Source organism: Felis catus, chromosome B2 (assembly GCF_018350175.1).
Source record: "Felis catus isolate Fca126 chromosome B2, F.catus_Fca126_mat1.0, whole genome shotgun sequence".
In the NCBI taxonomy this organism is placed as follows: Eukaryota; Metazoa; Chordata; class Mammalia; order Carnivora; family Felidae; genus Felis; species Felis catus.
In genome coordinates this window covers 128994391-129014698 of record NC_058372.1, presented here as the reverse complement: position 1 = coordinate 129014698, position 20308 = coordinate 128994391, and the positions used below count along the sequence as shown (strand labels likewise).

Below are 20308 nucleotides of genomic sequence, written 5' to 3'. Positions count from 1 at the left end.
GAGTCCTAAGTCCCTCACCTTATTTATTTAACACATATAATGATACTAGTCTATAAGTAGAGGCTGAACACATGCTTTGCATGATTTAATTCTCACCACAACCCTGTGAGGAAGATGTGCTATTACTATATATATATAATATATATATTAATTACATATATAATATTAGTATATATACACTATTTATACTAGAATATATATTATATACTATTATAGATATTATTAGTATAATAAATTAATTAATATAATTATTAATTAATATAATATATATTAGTAATCTCTACACCCAACGTGGGGCTCAAACTTATGTCCCCAAAATCAAGAATCACGTGCTCTTCAGACTGAGCCAGTCAGGATCCCCTGTCATTCACATCTAATAGGAGTGAGGCACAGAGAGATCGAAGGACTCACCCAGGATCACACAGACCTGTGGTGAAGGTCTGCAGTCCTGCCAGCCTGAAGAATCTGGGCGGGACTCTGGCCTTTCCTGCTTCCTTCTTCTTCCTCTGAACTCCTCGGCTTCCTCCCTCCTCCTCCTCCTCCTCCTCTTCCTCCTCCTCCTCCTCCTCCTCCTCCTCCTCCTCCTCCTCGTTCCACTCCCTGCCCCCCAGGCCAGAAAAAGGCAGGATTTTATTTCACTGATGTCTTAAGCTCTCTCTAGCAAGAAGCTGGTTTATTTACCATATAAAGAATGGAGTAGGTTGTTTGTTCTCAAAGCTTTTCTTCTGCATTTCCCAAGAAAGACAGTGTTGATGTTAGCTGTGAGGCAAAAGTTTCACTTCTTCCACTGTCCACTCTGGAAGTGTCAGTGAAAAGAAAGAAAAAAAAAAAAGCCAACCTCAAAGTAGGTTAGTAAATGCTTTATTCATTGTCCTCCTGAGGACGATAGCTGGGTAGCCCCGGAGACCGTCTTTCAGATTGTCCTGAAGAACAGCACTGAAGTTCGTTTGCTTACAGGGAATTGTATGTGAAAGCGGAAGGGGTATACAAGCTTGCAAACAGTTCTCCAAATGACATGACAAAGTATAATTTGTTTGGTTATAAATATTAAGGTCACTGATTTTCACTTAGACACCTGAAAACCCTTAGGTCATCTTAATGAATTGTTTCTATCCTATCTGTTCAAAAATATTGCCTGTATGCCTCCACTTAACTGGTTTTCTGGTTCTCGGTTTTGGTTTCTCCTTGAGGTCACTTGAGATGGTCATTGGAGGCTGACAGTCACCTACCGCAGTTTTAGTGCAAAAAGACTTCTGGGAACTGCTGAGGCTGGCTGGTGGCAGTCACCCAGCTCCCATATGGAGATCCAGACTGTCCCGCGAGACTCAGACATCAGCCTCACCCTCAGCAACTAATGCTACCCCAGAGGATACCGAGAGCATGACTACTTCCAACTACTTTGTTGTTGTTGGCAGCAACAAGGAAGTTGTCCGGGGCTGGCCTCCTGCCTTCTCCCACCTGGGAAATCAGGAGCAGTGACCATCGTAAGCCCCTGTGTCCCTGCCGCTGCCCAACATATGGGGGTTGGCTGTCGTGACTCCACAGTGACACACATCTGTTGCTACAGGGACAAAGACTTTGTCCTTCTACTTTGGCACATGAAGGTGACCTCAGGCAAACAGGATGTGATCAGGACTCCTTGACAGGGTTCCCCATCGAGACCCAAGGTCCTTACAAACAAGCCATGTGCCCCTGAAGAATCTGTTGTTTCTCAGTTATCTGGATCCTCTATTGAAACCTTTAAATACATAGTTTAAGCCTGTTAAATAATAAAAATTCATCTGAGTACATTTGAAGATCGCATTGGCTTTATTCAATGATTCCTGAATTGAGCAACGTCCCACCTAGAAAAGTCTGAGGAGTTGTATACAGTAGTTCTGCAGAAAAGAGGGTGGGGCAAGGAAGTTATTAGCAAAAGAAAAGAAAGGATGGTTTCAGGCAGGTCACCTTCCCTAGGGGGAGAAGCAGGAGATCTCTTCATGAAGATGACTTCACTGGCTGAACAAAAAATTCCAGACTGACTGGTTTAACTCCACTCCCTGGAGAGGCAGAAACTGAAGTTAGTTAGATATTAAGTCTCGGTGGAGTTTAACATAAATCACTCCATTTGGGATCTGTTTCCTTTTAACAAGCCTTAGTGCAGGTGTATTCTATTGCTCAATTAGCAGTAGCTTTAAGCGCTAAAGACTGCAGCTTTGTAAAGCATTATCTTATAAAATGTAAAATGCAATCTACTCCATGCAGTTCTCTCCTTGAGTGATCGTGTTCCCAAATATTTTAGAGATTTCACTCTTCAGTCATTTAACAAGTATAGTTTGAGTAGAATCTCTTCTCTTTTTTCATTTCCAAATAAATCTATTTCCTATTTATTCCAAATCCTGTATCAAAGTTTACCCACCTGCTATCCTAGGATTCTTACATGTCCTCCAGGGCACTAAGAAAGGCCTTTCATCCATTTTCAGTATTTCCTACAGAATTTGTACTTAAAAAAATTTTTTTTTAGTTTATTTTGAGAGAGACACAGAGAGAGAGAGAGACAGAGACAGAGACAGAGAAACCCAAGCAGGCTCTGAGATGTCAGCCCAGAGCCCGATGCAGAGCTTGAACCCACAGACCCGAAGATCATGACCTGAGCCAAAATCAAGAGTCAGACGCTTAACCAACTGAGCCACCCAGGTGCCTCCAGAAATTGTACTTTTATGATAAGGTTGTACTCATTAACTAAAAAAAAAAAAAAAAAGTCTTTGCCTTCAAATGAAACAATCCATGACCCAAGTGACATTTCTGCGGATCAGAAGATCTCTTTAGCATTCTTTAACTGAAATACATGGAAATGTAAATAGTTTATGACATGATAAAAGAAATTTGTTTGGAAGACGGACACTTTCAAAATGTGGGGTTAGTATGGGCAAACGATGTTTAGTGAGAAAACAGCCCCATGGCTGCATTGTCACCATAGCTATGTCTACTGTCCCTTTGCTATCACAGCTTCTAACTCAGGAAAGCTCGAGAAGCCCAGCACGCTACTGGGGCCAACTGCTCCACTGGGGACTCCCCAGAAGGCTGGGCAAATTGAAATCATAGCTCCCTGCTGGGTTTGCCAACACTGCTGCCCAGAAAACTTGGATACACTCATCACAAGAGCAGCCACTAACTCAAGAGACAAGGGTTTGGAAAAGAGAAAGGAAGAAATTTATTTTCGGTGTCGTCAGCTGTGACAGGCTCAAGCCTTAACAACTCTACGGGCAAGAGGGACACCTAGAGTATTATAAGAAGAGGTTGGGGTGGGGGGACAGGCAAGAGGTCAGGCAGAGAGTTCAGTGATCATGGGTGGGGCTCAGTATGTGTTCAGTCCATTATTATGGATATAGTCTTCTAGGCATTCCATTGCTATCAGGGCTTTTCTGGTGTGGTGGTTGGAAACCGTCTTCAATGCCTCAAGAAAGTGTGGTGAGAAATAAACACAATGGGTTTCAGTTAGAGCATGAGTTAAGTGGTCTTGTCTATTTCTGGTTTTAACTGTTGTGGTCTGTAGTTGAGCAAGAGAGCTCCCTTGCCAACACGGTTGAAAAGAAAAATTTTTCCTTCACCCTTTAAAGGTTCTTCTGGCTGGTTTAAGAATGAAATTGACAGGAGACATATTAACTGGAGAAAATCTAACTTAATTTTGTATGTACAGGAACCCTACACACATGAGAGATTCAAAGACAGAAAGGTAAAATGAGGTACATGCCACCCTAAGCAAAGGAATGGGAGAGGGACCTAGGGATTCAAAAGTGAGGGCAATTCACAGGCCAATAAGAAGAACAAAGGTTTGGAAATTAGATGTTTGCCTTGCTACACAGATGGATCACTCAGATAACATGTATCTCTGGTAATAACTCTTATTCTGAACAAGATCCCCAATTAAAATTTTTTTTTTTGGGAGAAAACCTAAATTTTTTTTTGTTAAATGATTACAAAGATAAAAAACAGTTATCATCTGAAGTACTTTGAGGACTTCATCTCGATTTCACTTGTTCTGTTACAGAAACTGACCTAAGACATTAGAAATTCAAGGATATAACCCAAGAGGTTATAAAGGAACAGATTGGTGAAACATGGTGGAAGGAGTAAAACTAGTCAGAAGTACTTGTGTTAGTAGTTATATGTGTGGCTAGGATGTTTCCCAACAGGCTCCCTAAAGATATGTGAGTGAATTAATCTTGGTCCCAAGTTAGTAAAAAGACACTTGCCCCTGTGGAGAATGAGCAAATGCCAGGATTTCTCGGAGATCTCTTTCTTTTTAAAGGTGTCTTAGGTATTTTTAGCCCCTCAAGGGGTAGAATTTAGACTCAGCCCCTCCCCTTTTCCTCCAGTGTTCCTGTACCTTCAAGCACCTGCAAGCTTATAGTGAAGGCAGGAACTACAGGCCTGAACAGAGGGTCCCCATATACAGAAAGTTTGGGGGGGGTGGTAAATGGAAATCTACAAATACCCTCTTGGTTAAATTAATGCACCTTTTAAAATAAAGATCATAGTTTCTTCTGCTGGTGACAACTTGTTGTCTCAGTATGGTCTGTTTCAAAAAAAAAAAAAAAGATGGGTTCAGGTAAGTTTTAGAGAAGGAAAAAGACTTTCATCAACATCCACTCCACAGTGGAAGAGGCACCAAGGTTTCTTCTATATTTATGACAATTCCAAAGCAGCATAAATCATTTTCAGTGGTGAGTATTTGCATCTCCAAACAGGCCAACAACTGTCGGTGTAGTATCTACCTCCATCCCATCTTTATAATCTCTTATTGAATCTTCTGTCCATGCTCCAGCCATGTTATATGGGCTGCACAGACTGAGAAAGACTTCCTTCTAATCTCTCCAATGTAGCTTGGCCTTCTGCTGTTATATGGAATAAGCTTTTTTTTTTTTAAACACATATTTATTTATTATTGAGAGACAGAGAGAGACAGAGCATGAGCATGAGCAGAGAGAGGGAGAGACACAGAATCCGAAGCAGGCTCCAGGCTCTGAACTGTCAGCACAGAGCCCGACTTGGGGCTCGAACTCACAAACTGTGAGATCATGACCTGAGCCGAAGTCGGACGCCCAACTGACTGAGCCACCGGGTGCTCCTGGGATAATCCTCCTTCATAGATATAAAATGTAGGGATGTCCCCTGCCCTTGCTCATGTGCTTCTACATTATATTCTTCCTCATAATCATCTGAATCTTCATCCTCAGGATCTGGACACGAAGCCTGCATTCACACATTGCAGTGAACGCTGCCTCCAACCCGGTTTATCATGAGGCACAAATCTAAATTCAGCAATAGGTTCAGTGTCCTCATCACTGTCTTCTTCATCAGCAACAGATTCTTTTGATTCTTCTCCCAATTTGGCATTCACTGTAACATACAAATGCTCATGGTGGATAGACTCTTAGGTCCCTGGATACCACATGCACACTAACGGCGGAGTATTCCAGTGAGAATCCTAATCAGAGCTATCTAACCAACACATGCAGCTTTTGGTGTTGTCAGGGGTGCTAATGCAGAGGCCCTTCCCCAGTCTGGGGAATCTGACTATTGCTGCTGGAGCCCATCCGCTGACTGGGGCTTCAGTAAACTGAAAAAAAAAAAAAATGTTTTTAATGTTATTTATTTTTGAGGGGGAGAGAGACAGCATGAGCAGGGGAGGGGCAGAGAGAGCGAGGGAGAGACAGAATCTGAAGCAGGTTTCAGGCTCTGAGTTGTCTGCACAGAGCCCAGCGTGGGGCTCCAACTCACCAACGGTGAGATCATGACCTGAGCCGAAGTCAGATGCTCAACAGACTGACTGAGCCCCCCTGGCACCCCAGGGATGCGGTAAACTTTTGAGGAAGCTCATTGCAGCAGAGAGCTCAGAGACATAGGCTCAGTGGAGCACAGCAGCCCCTCAATTTAGATTTTTCTAGGTAGTTAAGGGAGGGGCAAAAGTGCCTCTTGAGCCTGCAGGATCTCAGTTGCCTTCAGCTCAGAATAATCTTCATGCCACAGTGATTCATCTTGGGGCCACCTGGCTGCGGCCTCTACGGTTTCTGAACTGTAACTTCCCTAAAGTTTCACACATTAAAATTTGAGCTGGTAGGTTGTTTCATCGCATTGGACTAGTCTGCTAGTCCCGGCAGTAGGTTAGTTTGGTCAAACTCATTTCAGGTGTATTCTCAAAGTTAGGCCTATGGTTCAATAATCACATGTTAAGTAAGAGGCATTTCTATGGAAACAAAAGAAAAACACCGGCTAATGGCTGGATCAACTGTTAAGCCAGTTTCTGAGTTGTTAGGGGAACCAGTGGAGGAAGCTTGTAAGTGTCAGATTCAAGGATCTTCAGATAGAGTGAGGGCAGGTGCTGGCAATCCGACAGAGCTGGTTTGTAGATCAGATGTCTCTAATGTTCTTTGAGCAACAGGCATGAAGATTGTCTATTCATGAGCTGTTATGGCAATTTCTCGGAAGTTTACATCACGTCATTTATATTTAGTTTGTAGGGCTTTTGGGAAAAGGGCAGTTTTAGTTTTCAAGTGATTCCAAGTCAGAAAGGTGGGAGAAAAAGCCAAATGCTAGTTTGGAGAGTTGTAGCCAGCCATTGGAGGGCACTAGAAGAAATCTAGGATTTCTAGTCTAGTTTATACTGAGTAGTATTAAAATGGAATACCTACAAGGATGTGTTTTTGAAACACTTTTTTCTCTATAATCATTTTTATCATTTTTTACCAAAATAGTGAAATTATCAATAATTTGCAAAATAATTTTAGTTTTAAGAAAGAACTTGGCCTGATTCCTTACATACATGCAGCAAGAATAATGGTTGACCATATAGACCGTTTAAAACCTGCTTTGCCTGGAGCACCTGGGTGGCTCAGTCGGTTGAATGCCTGACTCTTGGCTCAAGTCATGATCCTGGGGTTGTGGGGTTGGGCTCCATGTTGAATGTGATGCCTGCTTAAGATTCTCTCTCTCTCTGTCTCCCCTGCTTGCATTCTCTCTCTCTCTCTCTCTCTCAAATAAAAAAAATAATAATAAAAGCCTGCTTTGCTGAAACTTTTCATTAGATCTCTAGATTGAACTTTTAATAGTCTCTTGAAACTAGAAGCCAAGCCAAACACCTGCTATCAGATCTTGTCGTAAGATCTTTGAATGGGGATGAATTCCTCTCTTCTTTAAAAAAAAAATTGGTTTTTAATGTTCTTATTTATTTTTGAGAGAGAGAGAGAGAGAGAGACAGACAGACAGACAGAGACAGAGCGCAAGTGGAGGAGGGGCAGAGACAGAAGGAGACACAGAATCCGAAGCAGGCTCCAGGCTCTGAGTTGTCAGCACAGAGCCCGATGCGGGGCTCAAATCCATGAACTGCAAAATCAAGACCTGAGCCAAAGTCAGACACTTAACTGACTGAGCCAGCCACCCAGGCGCCCCTGAATTCCTCTCTACTTAAGGTCCGCCAAACATGAGATTCTTGCTCCTGCCTGGAAGTGATCTCTACTCACTTGGTAAGGCTGCTGGGAACTCTGTAAGCAAAGTATCAGGCTGATATTTCCAAGAGGCTTTATTGGCTCCATAAAGTCAACATTAGCTACCTAAAGTTGTCTGGTCAGATCTGAGTCTATGCATGTCTCTCTCAAATAGAACATTCCAGTCAAAGCCCTGGTAATATAACCAGTGTTTCCAATTGTGTCCTGTCATAAAGAGAACAAATTCTTAACTGGACTTATGTAAATAAATAGATCGCCACAAAAATATAAGAATACTCACTGAGACTTTCTGAATTCTGGAGGGTTCAGGTAGAGAGAAAAGAAATGTTTCCATTTGTCCACAAAGGTATATTTTATCTAATTGCTGTAAATCAGTTAGCTTAAGATGAACATTTTTCTTAAATCTGGAAAAAACAAAAACACTTTAAAAAATGTCAGCAATGTTTCAAATAAGAAGTCATAAAAAGTAAGATTATCTGCCTCAATTTATTTGCCCCTCCCCCGCCCCATGTTATTAATTCTCGTTCTGATTGAATCCGGTTTTTCTATTAGTTCTGGAAATTTTTACCTAGTTCAGTTTTATGATCTAAGATTATCAGAAACCTGTATTCAGAGGTTTTGTTTTGCTTTTTCACGAGTCCCACTGAAGATGAAGCACATGTGCAGGAAACTTACAAAGGCATCTTAGTGAAAGTATAACTGTCTGTAAATGATAGAAGACTTAAAAATGGCCATGGCTAAAGATCTCATTAGAGTTCATTACGATGCAGTTGACAAGGAAATTTGGTTATTTTTGTGACATACAGCACTTCAAGATAATAACACAAGCAGGACATCAGATTTCTAGATGTTTCATATAATTTTTTGAAACTTATTTTAATAACATATCTATATGAATATTATAAAAGAGAGTTTAATATCACATATTTGACAATATTTCCCATGTAATTTAACATACCAAATAAGTCTCATTAGTTTAATTTCTCATAAAAATTTTTTTTTGGAATGTTCCAGGGGCTCGCTGAAAAGTTTCAGCTAGATTGTGGTTAACAGACTCCATGTTAGAATTTGATTTTGGGAAGTATATATAAAAAAATATCAAAAGGTTTGAACATTCGATTAAATGGGATTACGGATCATTATGAAACAATATTTAATTATCTATTTAACCAAAGTGACAAGGAAAGATTTCAAAGGCAAAGGTCACATAGTTGTGAGCAAAATTTAGTTCCTTTAATATTAAGGCTAATGTTCTTAAGTAATCAAAGAGCAGGAGCACCTGGGTGGCTCAGTCGGTTGAGCATCCAACTTCGGCTCAGGTCATGGTCTCATAGCTCCGTGAGTTCAAGTCCTGCGTCGGGCTCTGTGCTGACAGCTCAGAGGCTGGAGCCTGCTTCAGATTCTGTGTCTCCCTCTCTTTCTGCCCTTCCCCTGCTCACATTCTGTTTCTATCTCTCAAAAATAAATAAAACATTAAATAAATAAATAAAATAATATATATATGAAAGGATTTAAAGAAAAAAACTAAGTAATCAAAGAGCTAATAAATATAGGAATTATTTTGGCAAATGTAGAATCACTGTCTGCCAAAAAATAAAAATACTTCAATGGTAAAGAAAAACTTTTGTTTACAATTTTTTATGAAGAGCAGACCAGTGGTTCAAGAAAACTCTGTACATATAACAAAGAGAAAACAAAACTTTGTACCAGTGTACTTTTGATGTTAAAACTCATTTACTCACTTAAATTATCCTAATCTTTTTTTTAAGTTTATTTACTTATTTTGGAGCGGGGAGGTAGTTGTGGGGGAGGGCAGACAGAATCCTGAGCTGAAATCAAGAGTCAGATGCTTGGGGTGCCTGGGTGGTACAGTCGTTTAAGTGTCAGACTTTAACTCAGGTCATGAATTTGTCCTTCATGGGTTCTAGCCCCACATTGGGCTCTGTGGTGACAGCTCAGAGCCTGGAGCCTGCTTCAGATTCTGTGTCTCCCTCTCTATCTGCCCCTCGCCCGCTCATGCCCTGTCTCTCAAAAATAAAGATTAAAAAAAAAAAAAGAGATGCTTAACCGACTAGCCACCCAGGTTCCCTTAAATTATCCTAATCTTAGCCAGTACTGAGCACACATAACATTTCTTTCCAAAGATTCTTTCTCCATAAACCTACAACAATTTTTTTAAATACATTTAGATTTTGTCCTAAATTTTCCCTCTTTAAAATAACCAGCCTTACTTTAGGACAAAACTATTTTTTCCCCCTCAACAAATATATATTTTTTATTCCTCATACTTTTTCTTACCAAAAACATGTATCTTACTTTTCTTGCATAGAGTTGTTTCCCTTATTTTTCTAGTAGTCTTAATTACATTTATTAGAATTCTTAATGCTTAGCAACCTTAATAGCTAGTGAAAACTATGTAATAAGCAACTGTGAACTGTGAGCAGAATTCTTTAGATTGACAAATTTATTAATACATTTCATAATTTTTAGAAACGTTTTTATAGTACCATCTTTTTTTAAAATGTTGATTATTTAGAGAGAGAGAGAGAGCGAGCACGTGTGCATGTGAGCTGGGGAGGGGGAAAGAGAGAGGGAGAGAGGGAATCCCAAGCAGGCTCCAGACTATCAATGCAGGGCCCGACACAAGGCTCAGTCCCATGAACCCAACCATGAGACCATGACCTGATTTGAAATCAAGAGTTGGATGCCACCCAGGTGCCCCAGTACAATCTTTCAATAAAGCATAAAACATATTTACTAACAGACTCAAATTTGTCTTTAGTTTCTTTATAAGACAAAAATAGATAAACATATATTCATTATTTTATCTTTTTTACATTTTTAATTTACTTGTTCTTAACAACTATGTTTAGACCACCTATGAAACTTCATGAGGCATTAGACAAAGTCAACCATTATATTGTTTTGTTTTGTTTTGTTTTGTTTTGTTTTGTTTTTTGGACAAATTTTGCAACAGAGATACTATGAACTTATGTGACTTAAAAAAAAAAGTTTATGTTGAGAGAGAGTGTGTGTGCATGCATGCACGTCAGGGAGGGACAGAGAGAGAGAAAGAGAGACAGAATGCTAAGTAGGCTACATGCTGTCAGTGAGGTGCCTGACTCGGGGCTGGATCTCTTTTTTAAATTTTTTTTTTTTCAACGTTTATTTATTTTTGGGACAGAGAGAGACAGAGCACGCGAACGGGGGAGGGGCAGAGGGAGAGGGAGACACAGAATCAGAAACAGGCTCCAGGCTCTGAGCCATCAGCCCAGAGCCTGACGCGGGGCTCGAACTCACGGACCGCGAGATCGTGACCTGGCTGAAGTCGGAGGCTTAACCGACTGCGCCACCCAGGCGCCCCATGGGCTGGATCTCACAAACTGTGAGATCATGACCTAGGCAGAAACCAAGAGTTGGACCCTTAACCCACTGGGTCACCCAGGTGCCCTGGACTTATGTGACTTTTAATAAACAAGAGCAGAATAAAACTTTTGTATTTAATGCTGATAACTCTAAAGATATGTCTATTTTAATTAAACCAACAACCTTAAATTACCTTTAATATTGAATATTTTCCTGGATCATGTGAACTCGAAAGACATTTGGGTTAGTTTCTATCGTTCTGAGTTTTAGAATGCTCAATCCTTACAAGTGTGTGCCTTCAAACCAACTAAATAAAGCTGTTTTACAAATTAATTTTAGCAATACCATCCAGAGGTAGAAAAAATATCTCACGTTTACAGCATATGTGGACACACACACACACACACACAAAATACACAGACAAGATGCATACAAAATCTTAATTTTGTTTCTACTAATATTTGTGGAGAAGACATTGCAGGCCCAATTTTAAAATACTTTTCTCTGTTTTTTTTTCTTCAGTCTCAAGAGATTGTGGGCTGTATTTACATTTCAAAGACATGATAAAGAATTATCATTTCTAAATTTTTTTTTTTCAACGTTTATTCATTTTTGGGACAGAGAGAGACAGAGCATGAACAGGGGAGGGGCAGAGAGAGAGGGAGACACAGAATCGGAAACAGGCTCCAGGCTCTGAGCCATCAGCCCAGAGCCCGACACGGGGCTCGAACTCACGGACCGCGAGATCGTGACCTGGCTGAAGTCAGACGCTTAACCGACTGCGCCACCCAGGAGCCCCAAGAATTATCATTTCGAGGGACAGAGAAAGAATGTAAAAACTTTTTTCTTGAGTTTCTGGGTAAATTTACTTTTTTGTTTTATCATTTCGAGGGACAGAGAAAGAATGTAAAAACTTTTTTCTTGAGTTTCTGGGTAAATTTACTTTTTTGTTTTTTAAAGTACAGAACAATTCTGTTCCAATATCCTCATCTTTTATAATATCCACAAACGTTTTGAGAGGAATAGGCAAAATTTGAGATTGGTAAAGATAGGCGGGCTTTAACTTGTTTCTAGAGTTGTATTTCTGGTTTTATAGAGAGTTGTAAAATAAAGACAGCTGTCCCTAATTCCCCAAAGACCTGATTACAGCCTGACTATCAAGGGATTGGCCCACCTTTTTTAAACTGAATTTGCTTCTTTATATCAGGGAGAATTTTAACTAAAATGGGAACCAAAATATTTATGCCTCTGTAAAATCTGTATAAAGCATTTCTAACAAAAGCCTTTTTTTCTGGGTACACAATTTAACCTTGGCTTCTATTAGCCCCTGAATATTGCAGACCATATTTAGGAGGACCTTGGAGAAATTTTGGTCGTCTATTTCCTCAGTGAAGGGAAGGTTGTGAATATAGTAAAATAATCTCTCTAATCAGTCTCTAATTTGGTGTGATCTTTTGAAAGTAGAGGTAAAATGGCTTTATAATTTAAAAGGTCTGCTGCAGTCCAGGAGACACAGATTTTTTTCATGGTGGTGGGGTCGGGGGGGGGGGGGTCTAGGATACACCGGTAACTGACATCGGGTAGGAATGTCTAAAGCAGGCAGAACCTGATTATAGAATCCTGGAAGGTAAGAGCAAAGCAAGCCTTATCACCAGTTTTGGATGCTTTTGTTAAAGTTATTTTCTGGCTTTCAACATTTATGTGAGAAACTTATAAGAATCTAGAGATTAGGCCAGAGTAATCTTTGTAAATTTTATAGGAAAAGGAAGTTAAAATAGGCAGGTGATATATATAAAAAATCATATATATATATATATATAGAGAGAGAGAGAGAGAGAGAGAGCCAATTTAAATGATCCATCAGCCAGCCATTGGCAAATAGCATCTACTAATAGCAACTCAAACCAATAAGGCTCTTAATGGCTAAACAAGATATGCAAGAGGTATCCAAAGAGGGCCTCACGATCCAAAAGTTTATTTTAAGAAAGCAAAGGCCTTCACTGCATAGGCAGTGAGGATGGTCTACTGAAAATGGTGTCTTTGGTCTCCCACGAAAATGTGAGATGCCTCCAGCCTCAGACCCATTAATCTGTGACACCGTATGTGGGGAATAAGCTTAGGAATTCCTTGAGCCTGCACTGATGGGTTAACAAGGCATAAAGAATCACAAAGTCATAGGATGCTCACACCCAGACTTGGGTGAACAAGATTAGGCAAATAAGGATAGAGTGGATGGGGGGGCAAAGGCCCCCAGGCTAGAAGTGGGGCAAAGGCCCCAATACAAAGGTATATGAGGTAAGCAAGATTAGGTATTCCGGTAGAAAACGCCCTCCAGTTTAGTGCTATAGAAGAAAGCTGCTTTCACAGAAAGGAAGGACCAAATTAGGTAAAACAGGTAAATAGGGCTATAGGCCACTGCAGGGTGAAGCTGCCCAGAGTGGAGCTAATTAGCAAAAGAAAGGTGCCTTGTTGACCCTGCTGTTACAGGCTTTATCTGTCTTATCCCTCAGGCTGGCTAAGATGCACAGAAGTGGAGCCTCATGTCTGCTGTTAACATTCATCTGCCCGGTGCCAGGATTTTGGTTTATATTGACCCAAACCCCTAACACCATACATCTTCAAAACCCCCTTTCCCTCATGCCCATGAGTTAATGTTCACAGATTCATTGTCTCTTTGTACATGCCTGTCACGTTTTTAAGCCTTCTGATCTTAATAAATATGGAGCAAGGACCCTTATACAGGGCTCTTGTCTTTTCCCAGACATTAGCCATCTCTTGCATTTTAATTCTGTGCCAACTCTCTTGCTGGACAAGAGAGAATTTTAGACCCAGAGTCTACAACAACCATACAGATGCTTGTAGAATGAGACTTTCTAGCACTACCAAGCAACAAAGGTTGAGGCGACAAAAGTTCCTATGAGCTAGAATCTCTTATGATAAACACCCCTAAGAGCTGGCACAGCCAGAGAGAGAGATAAGGAGAGAGAGAGAGAGAGAGAGAGAGAGAGAGAGAGAGAGAGAGAGATTCTTGGATCCCCAGTCTATTCAACTAGCCATGAAGGTACACCCTGGTAAGTACCTGTGGGTAAGTACACTCTCCAGGTGGCAGAGACCAAAGAGAATATTCTTGCTGGTCACAAAGCCAAGCTCTCAGGACATAGAACAAGACTAATGGAAAAATCTAACAGCTTTAGCTAAGCCTTGGATCCAAACTAATACCTTGGATCCAAACTAATACCTAGGAGGGATATGCCACATGGTTGGGATTATATGTTGCTTTACCATGGACCTCACTGCATGGAAGTTTTCTTGAAGTTGGTGGGTGATCTAGTGTCAATCTAGATCTAGTGTCATTCTGTGGCCAATATATCCTACCACGGGAGTCTTCTTGAGGTGGCGAGTGCTCTAACAGCTTTTAAGTGTTCAATCTATGCCCACTAATTTTGCAGCTTTAACTTCCAAGATGTCCCTTAGCAACAGATGACAAGCAACATAAAAGACACAACAAAGGAAAACAAAGACCATCTCTGGGAGGAAGTGGACCAGTAACCAAACAGTATTCTAGCAAATTTAACCAAAGAGTCGCCACACCCAAGAGACTGGTTCCACAAATATTTTCTCCTGCTAATCTAGACTTAGAAAAAGGACTCTGACAATCTTGCTCCATTGCCCTCCATAGATAGAGGTTCTGGGAGGCTGACACGGTAAGAAATCTTACCTTCTGCTGGCTCTATGTCAGATGCCCCAGGGTCCCTCAGCTGCAGCAGTATCAGAGTGAGCTATGCCCAGCGAGTTAAAGTGTCCTACTGACTATGCCAGAGGTCAGGGAGCAAGAATTCCTGTCCCCTCAAGGTGCGTCTAACTGGACTAAGGAGCAGATTGACAGGTTAATAGCAGAAAACTGAGTTTAATAGTGTTTGTATGGAGAATCCACACAGACATGGAAATTCCAGAGTCAGGCGAAATCAAGTATATATGTCATTCTGTACCAAGGAGAAGGGGGCAGTGGTCTGGGACTTTAGAGGAAAGAAGCGCACTTCTTCACAGGGCAGTAAGAAGCATGTTTGGTAATTAGAAGTCTGACCTGCCAGACAGATGGGTCACTCAGATAACATTTATCTCAGCTAATAACCCTTATTCTGAGAAAGATCCCCAATTATGTAGTTTAGGGAGGGTCAAAAGTTTCTCTTGAGTCCCCTAGGGTCTCTATTGCCTTCAACTCAGAATAATCTTCGGGCCACAGTGGCCCATCTTGAGGAAGTCTGCCCTCTGCCCCTAGAATAATAGAAATTATCACCCTACTTTATCACTAACTGAGGTTATTGTAACTGGTAGTGCATATGCAGCAGGTTCCCTGAACCCTCTCTTCCAGGAGCCCTTCACCCTGGGAAGACTGGGGACCCTCATGGGGAAGCTGTGATCCTGGGGAGCCATTAACACGGCACCAAGAGGCTAACTGCCCTTTTCCCTGGGGTGCTGCTCCCGTGTCTTTGCAGAGATAGGTTAGTATCATTTCCTTCTCTGTTTTTTCATAACGCTCAATAATTAGAACCCCAGTTCATTGAAGGACCTCAAGAAGTATGTGTTAAGGCTGCTCCATGCCAGGCGTTTTTCTTTCTTTCTTTTTCTTCCTTCCTTCCTTCCTTCCTTCCTTCCTTCCTTCCTTCCTTCCTTCCTCTTTCTTTCTTTCTTTCTTTCTTTCTTTCTTTCTTTCTTTCTTTCTTTCTTTCTTTCTTTCTTTCTTTCTTTCTCTCTCTCTCTCTCTCTCTCTCTCTCTCTCTCTCTCTCTCTTTCTTTTTCTTTCATGTTTATTTATTTTTGGGGGGAGGGGCAGAGAGAAGGAGACATAGAATCTGAAGCAGGCTCCAGGCTCTGAGCTGTCAGCACAGAGCCTGACTTGGGGCTCTAACTCACATGAGATTGTGACCTGAGCTGAAGTTGGAGGCTTAATCCATTGATTCCCCCCAGGTGCCCCCAGGCTTTGCTTTAAATTCAAGGGTTACAGAAATGGTTGCCACACCCATCCTCTGGAAGCTCCCGGCCTAATGGGAAATATCTGTGTCCTCCTAATTACAAAATGATCAACGGAATCCTATAGTAGTGGTTGGAGTAAGACATTAACACACAGGAAGTAGTAAAACATTTGGCAGGGAAGGTGGTGACAGAAAGCTGGGAGGAGATGACCTTTGAACTGGCCCATTCATGGCTAAGAGAGGTAGGAGGAGAAAGGATTCTGGTTTTATTCTAAAATCATTTACGGAAGGGAGATGTTGTCCCTCGTGATGTTGTCCCTTGATTAATCATTCCAAGTTTTGGGCTGCTTTTCCCAAGCCTGCAGATTTCTTAAACATTCATGCCACTGGCGCCTTGTTCTCGGATGCAGTCGTTCCCCAAATTTGGTGATCAGGGCCAGCAACATCAGTAACATCTAGGACTGGGTTAGAAATGCAAATTCTGGGGCCCCTAACTGAACTGGAAACTGTTGGGATTTCACACGACACAGGCTCCAGGTTGACAGCCACAGCCGTAACACACCCAGAAGTTTGGGGGGTGGATCAGAGGCTGAGAATGATCCGGATTGTTTCTGGTGGTTGGACCTGGAAGGCACTGGATGACCCTGTCGAGGTTCCTGCCTCGGCCTCCGCGTGCAGGGTTCCACAGGGACGGTCACGGAAAGTCCGTGAGGGTTGAGTTTTTCCAGCAAATAGGCGATCCCACAGGTCCCTGAGCTTGACTCCTTTGCCCCCCAAGGAGCCTTAGCTAAGCAGCCTCGGGGTCAGCTGAGGGCTACTTCTGGCCACCTGAGTTTCGCACTCGAGCGATGCAGCAGCCCTCCTGGGGTGTGCGGACCCGCCAGGGACCGCAGCCACTCACACGCCTAGTGGGGAGGGCGCCTTCTTCCAGACAGCGAGGTCAGGTGACAGAGGCCGCGCTTACTTAGCGGGAGCCGCGGAAGAACGAGCGCGCAGAGCGGCCGACGGGGCGGAGGGCGGCGCGCGGACATGCGCCCCTCGGCGCCTCCCGCGCTCCCCGCGCTCGGGCTGGCGCTCCCGCTGCTGCTGCTCCTGCTGCCGCCCGCACCCCGCGCCGCCTACCGCGCGCCGCGCTTCGACCCCACCTGGAAGTCCCTGGACGCCCGGCCGCTGCCCGCCTGGTTCGACCAGGCCAAATTCGGCATCTTCGTCCACTGGGGGGTGTTCTCCGTGCCCAGTTTCGGGAGCGAGTGGTTCTGGTGAGCGCGCCCCCCTCCGTCGGCCCCGACTCCGCCTTCGGCCCCCGGCCTGCAGCCCCCGCCCAGCCCGCGGCCCCTGCCTGCTTGCCTGGTCCCGGGTCCCCTTCGCCCGCCGCCGTTGCAGCGGCACTTCCGGGTGTTGACTGTAATTCGCTGTGTCTACTTGGACCAACGTGGACTTTTCCTCCGTGCGGCCGCGGGAGTCGTCGGGCAGCGCCAGCCGCTCGGCTTCTCGGCGGTCGCAGGGCCCCAGCCCTAATGATCACGTTCTAACCGCCGAGCCGCTCAAGCGGCAGATCCTCGTGCAGTTGTGTGGGTCTTGGGCCTAAAGTGGTGTCGGTGGAGACCCACTCGAGATCCCAACACGGTTCTGCCCTACAGCACGGTTAAAACACACATTGTGCGTATGTGAAACTTACGTTCATTCGGACAGGCACTGGCCCTTTAATGTTAAACTGTTACCCTGTGTGGCTCTAGGAATTTAAAAAAAAAGGTTCTAGAATGTTACCCTAAAAAAACTCCCTTATTATTAATAGACTATTCTGTAAAAAGTGCTGCACAAAAAAAATTGCTCTTTAGATTTTACCTTGAGATCTATGTAAAAATGTGCATGTGCGTGTCGTCTCTTACAACTTTGAACTGTTTCACATACCTTTCCTGAGTAAGTAGTTCGGTGTTAAGTTCTTCAAGATAGAAGTGTTGTCAAATACATACACGTAAAGTGCTGCACACATATATAATGTATTCCATAAGAAAATAAATGAGTATTTACCTCTATTTTATACTGTATACCTAGTGTGCATCAAATTTAATATATACAATATGTAGTACAGTAGAGTATAAACTATTATATTAACATTGTACCACTTTCAACAAAGAGCTTGACTTTTTAAGTTTCTTTCTTTTATTATTTATTTATTTATTAGTCATTTCCTTTGCTGCTTTTTCATAATGCTCAATAATTAGAACCCTGGTTCATTGAAGGACTTCAACAAGTATGCATTAAGTGCTGCTCTGTGTACTTAGAGACAGAGAAAGAGAGAGAGACAGAATCCCAAGCAGCCTCCCCCCTGCAAGGGCGGAGTCCAGCTTGGGGCTTGATCTCATGAACCCTGAGATCATAACCTGAGGTGAAATCAAGAGCCAGAGGCTTAACCCACTGAGCCACCAGGCGCCCCAAGCAGTAACCTTTCTTATTAAGTTAGGCCGATTGATGTAAAAGAACATTGTAAGCTACAGAGTGCTATTCGTATACTCTTTTGAAATCTGCTGGTAAAACAAGGGACTCCTTTTCCCCATATTGTGTATTACCAGATACATTTACTTCAGGATATTATATATCTTTGTAAGTTTTGTGCTGTAAGACATTTTGAGTTTATTTTTGAAATGTTTCAGATTAGTATAAACTAACCGATTTTCTTCCTTCCATATTAAGATGTAATAATTTCTTCCATATTAAGATGTAATAATTTATACTTTATCATTTTGTTCACCCAGGAGTGTTTGGTAAATATATATCTGGTGCTGGAAGAGGATTTGGTGCTCTACCAAAAATACCTAGTTTTGAGTCATATTGCTCTTTGCAGTGGTTAACTTTTCATTTTCTACAAACACACACAGAATTGTTTGTTTTGACCTAGAAGGATAAAGATACTGCTCATATAAAACTAACTAGAATGTGGGGCACCTGGATGGCTCAGTCGGTTAAAGGACCAAATTCAGCTCATGGTGTGGTGTGTGAGTTCGAGCCCTGTGTCAGGCTCTGTGCTGACGGCTCAGGTTTCAGGTTCTGTGTCTCCCTCTCTCCCTGCCCCTCCCCCACTTGTGCTCTGTCTCAAAAATGAATAAACATTAAAAACAAAAAGAAGAAACCTAACTAGAATATATTTCGGATAGTCTGGAAGTACATTAAGCCTGTAGAAGATTCTTTAATTACCTATGGTTTCCCTTTGTGTTCCCTCTAAACCTCTGCTCTGCCCTCCAATTTGACTCGGGACAGTCAATGGTAGAGATGAATATATTTGAACTGTCCTTAATCGCAATTCAAATCCAGATATAAATGATGGACTCTTTACAGTAAGTGCCTCTTTTCACCTCTATTAGTATGAAATTTGAAAAGTAACTCGAGACTATAGTAGAGAATGCAGGCTCAAATTAAACAGTGCTGGGAGAAAGTAGAAATCTCTTATCTATGTTCAACTTTCTGACTGTCCCAGTTTGTCTTTTATAGCTCAATTTAAAAGGCAAAAATGAAAAAAAAAAGGCAAAAATTCATCATGGATCGGTTAGGAAGCTTTCACTTCAAGGTACAGAACCCCCAAATACATGATGTCATAATAGGGGCTCATTACACCAAATAATGAGAAACTTAGAGGCAGCTGTCTCATTGATAAAATCAAAGAACAAACCTATTTCTGTGGTCCTCAGCCTGTTGACTTGTCCCTTCATGTCACCGGATGGCAGCCAGGCATTGCTTCACACAACCTTATCCAAAGGCAGGAAGGCCTTGCTCAGAATGAATGCATACAAGGAATCCTTAAAGGCTGAGTCAATATATTAAAATAACAGCATCTTCTTAATTTTACTGTTGCCAACTCTCCCACTTGTTCTTTGCTGGTGAATATAAAAGATTCATGTTGTTTTAGGCATGTGGTCTTCCTCTTGAAGGCTCGCACTTGTGTTGCAAAGGACTAACTATCTAAAGGTACAGACTACACCTTGTGATTTAAAAATGAAGAATTAAATGTTGTATGAAAGGAGAGAAGGTTAGCACTCCCCTTGACAAGGATGGAAAAGACCCTCGGGCCTGACAACACGCATACGGTTAAGGCATTGCCACCTACTTCGTGGCATCTAACCAGCGTTTTTTACTAAGTTTAATGCGGACAAATTTGAAGACACGGTGGCTGAAAAGCGGCTCATCCCAGATGGCTGTGGGGTCAAATACATCCCTAATCGTGGCCCCTTGGACAAATGGCAGGCTCTGCACTCATGAGAACCTCAGCACTGCCCTTTCCCATTCATGCCCACCAATAAATCCTGCTTCCTGTCTATAAATAAATAAATAAATGAATAAAGAAATAAATAATGAAGAATTAAGAGCAAATAGGTGGCCGTGTTGTCTAGAATGTTCTAATTTATGAGCCGAGGGGATTTCACAGAGGGGCAGGTGAAAAATGCAGAAAGTTTACATAAGCTTTCTTTAAGGCAAAGTCAAACTGAT

The 20308-nt window shown here is 42.2% G+C and overlaps 1 protein-coding gene, 2 long non-coding RNA genes and 1 other non-coding gene across 7 annotated transcripts in view; 2 read left to right on the top strand and 2 right to left on the bottom strand.

The window, feature by feature from the left end:
• Window positions 1-329: 329 nt before the first annotated feature.
• Window positions 330-20236, bottom strand: LOC123385564. The gene is made up of 3 exons (XR_006598357.1): window positions 19987-20236; window positions 13652-13654; window positions 330-341 (listed from the first exon to the last, which is right to left on the bottom strand). It is a non-coding gene; the product is annotated as an uncharacterized LOC123385564 (long non-coding RNA).
• On the bottom strand, window positions 2704-8829 carry LOC101095581. Its single transcript, XR_002157523.2, has 3 exons — window positions 8767-8829; window positions 7768-7891; window positions 2704-5602 (listed from the first exon to the last, which is right to left on the bottom strand). It is a non-coding gene; the product is annotated as an uncharacterized LOC101095581 (long non-coding RNA).
• FUCA2 (alpha-L-fucosidase 2) overlaps window positions 16790-20308 on the top strand; it is a 19163-nt gene continuing 15644 nt past the window's right edge. The window contains exon 1 of one of the 4 annotated variants that reach the window (XM_045058146.1): window positions 16790-17085. In XM_045058146.1, coding sequence (XP_044914081.1) covers window positions 16856-17085 — 230 coding nt within the window. In that variant the 5' untranslated portion in view covers window positions 16790-16855. Of the gene's footprint in view, window positions 17086-19510; window positions 19790-20308 lie in introns of those variants that run through there. The other 3 variants (XM_023254459.2, XM_011282671.4, XM_023254460.2) reach the window with 3 other exon arrangements.
• LOC111560711 lies at window positions 19829-19954 on the top strand. The gene has a single exon (XR_002742705.2). It is a non-coding gene; the product is annotated as a U6atac minor spliceosomal RNA (small nuclear RNA).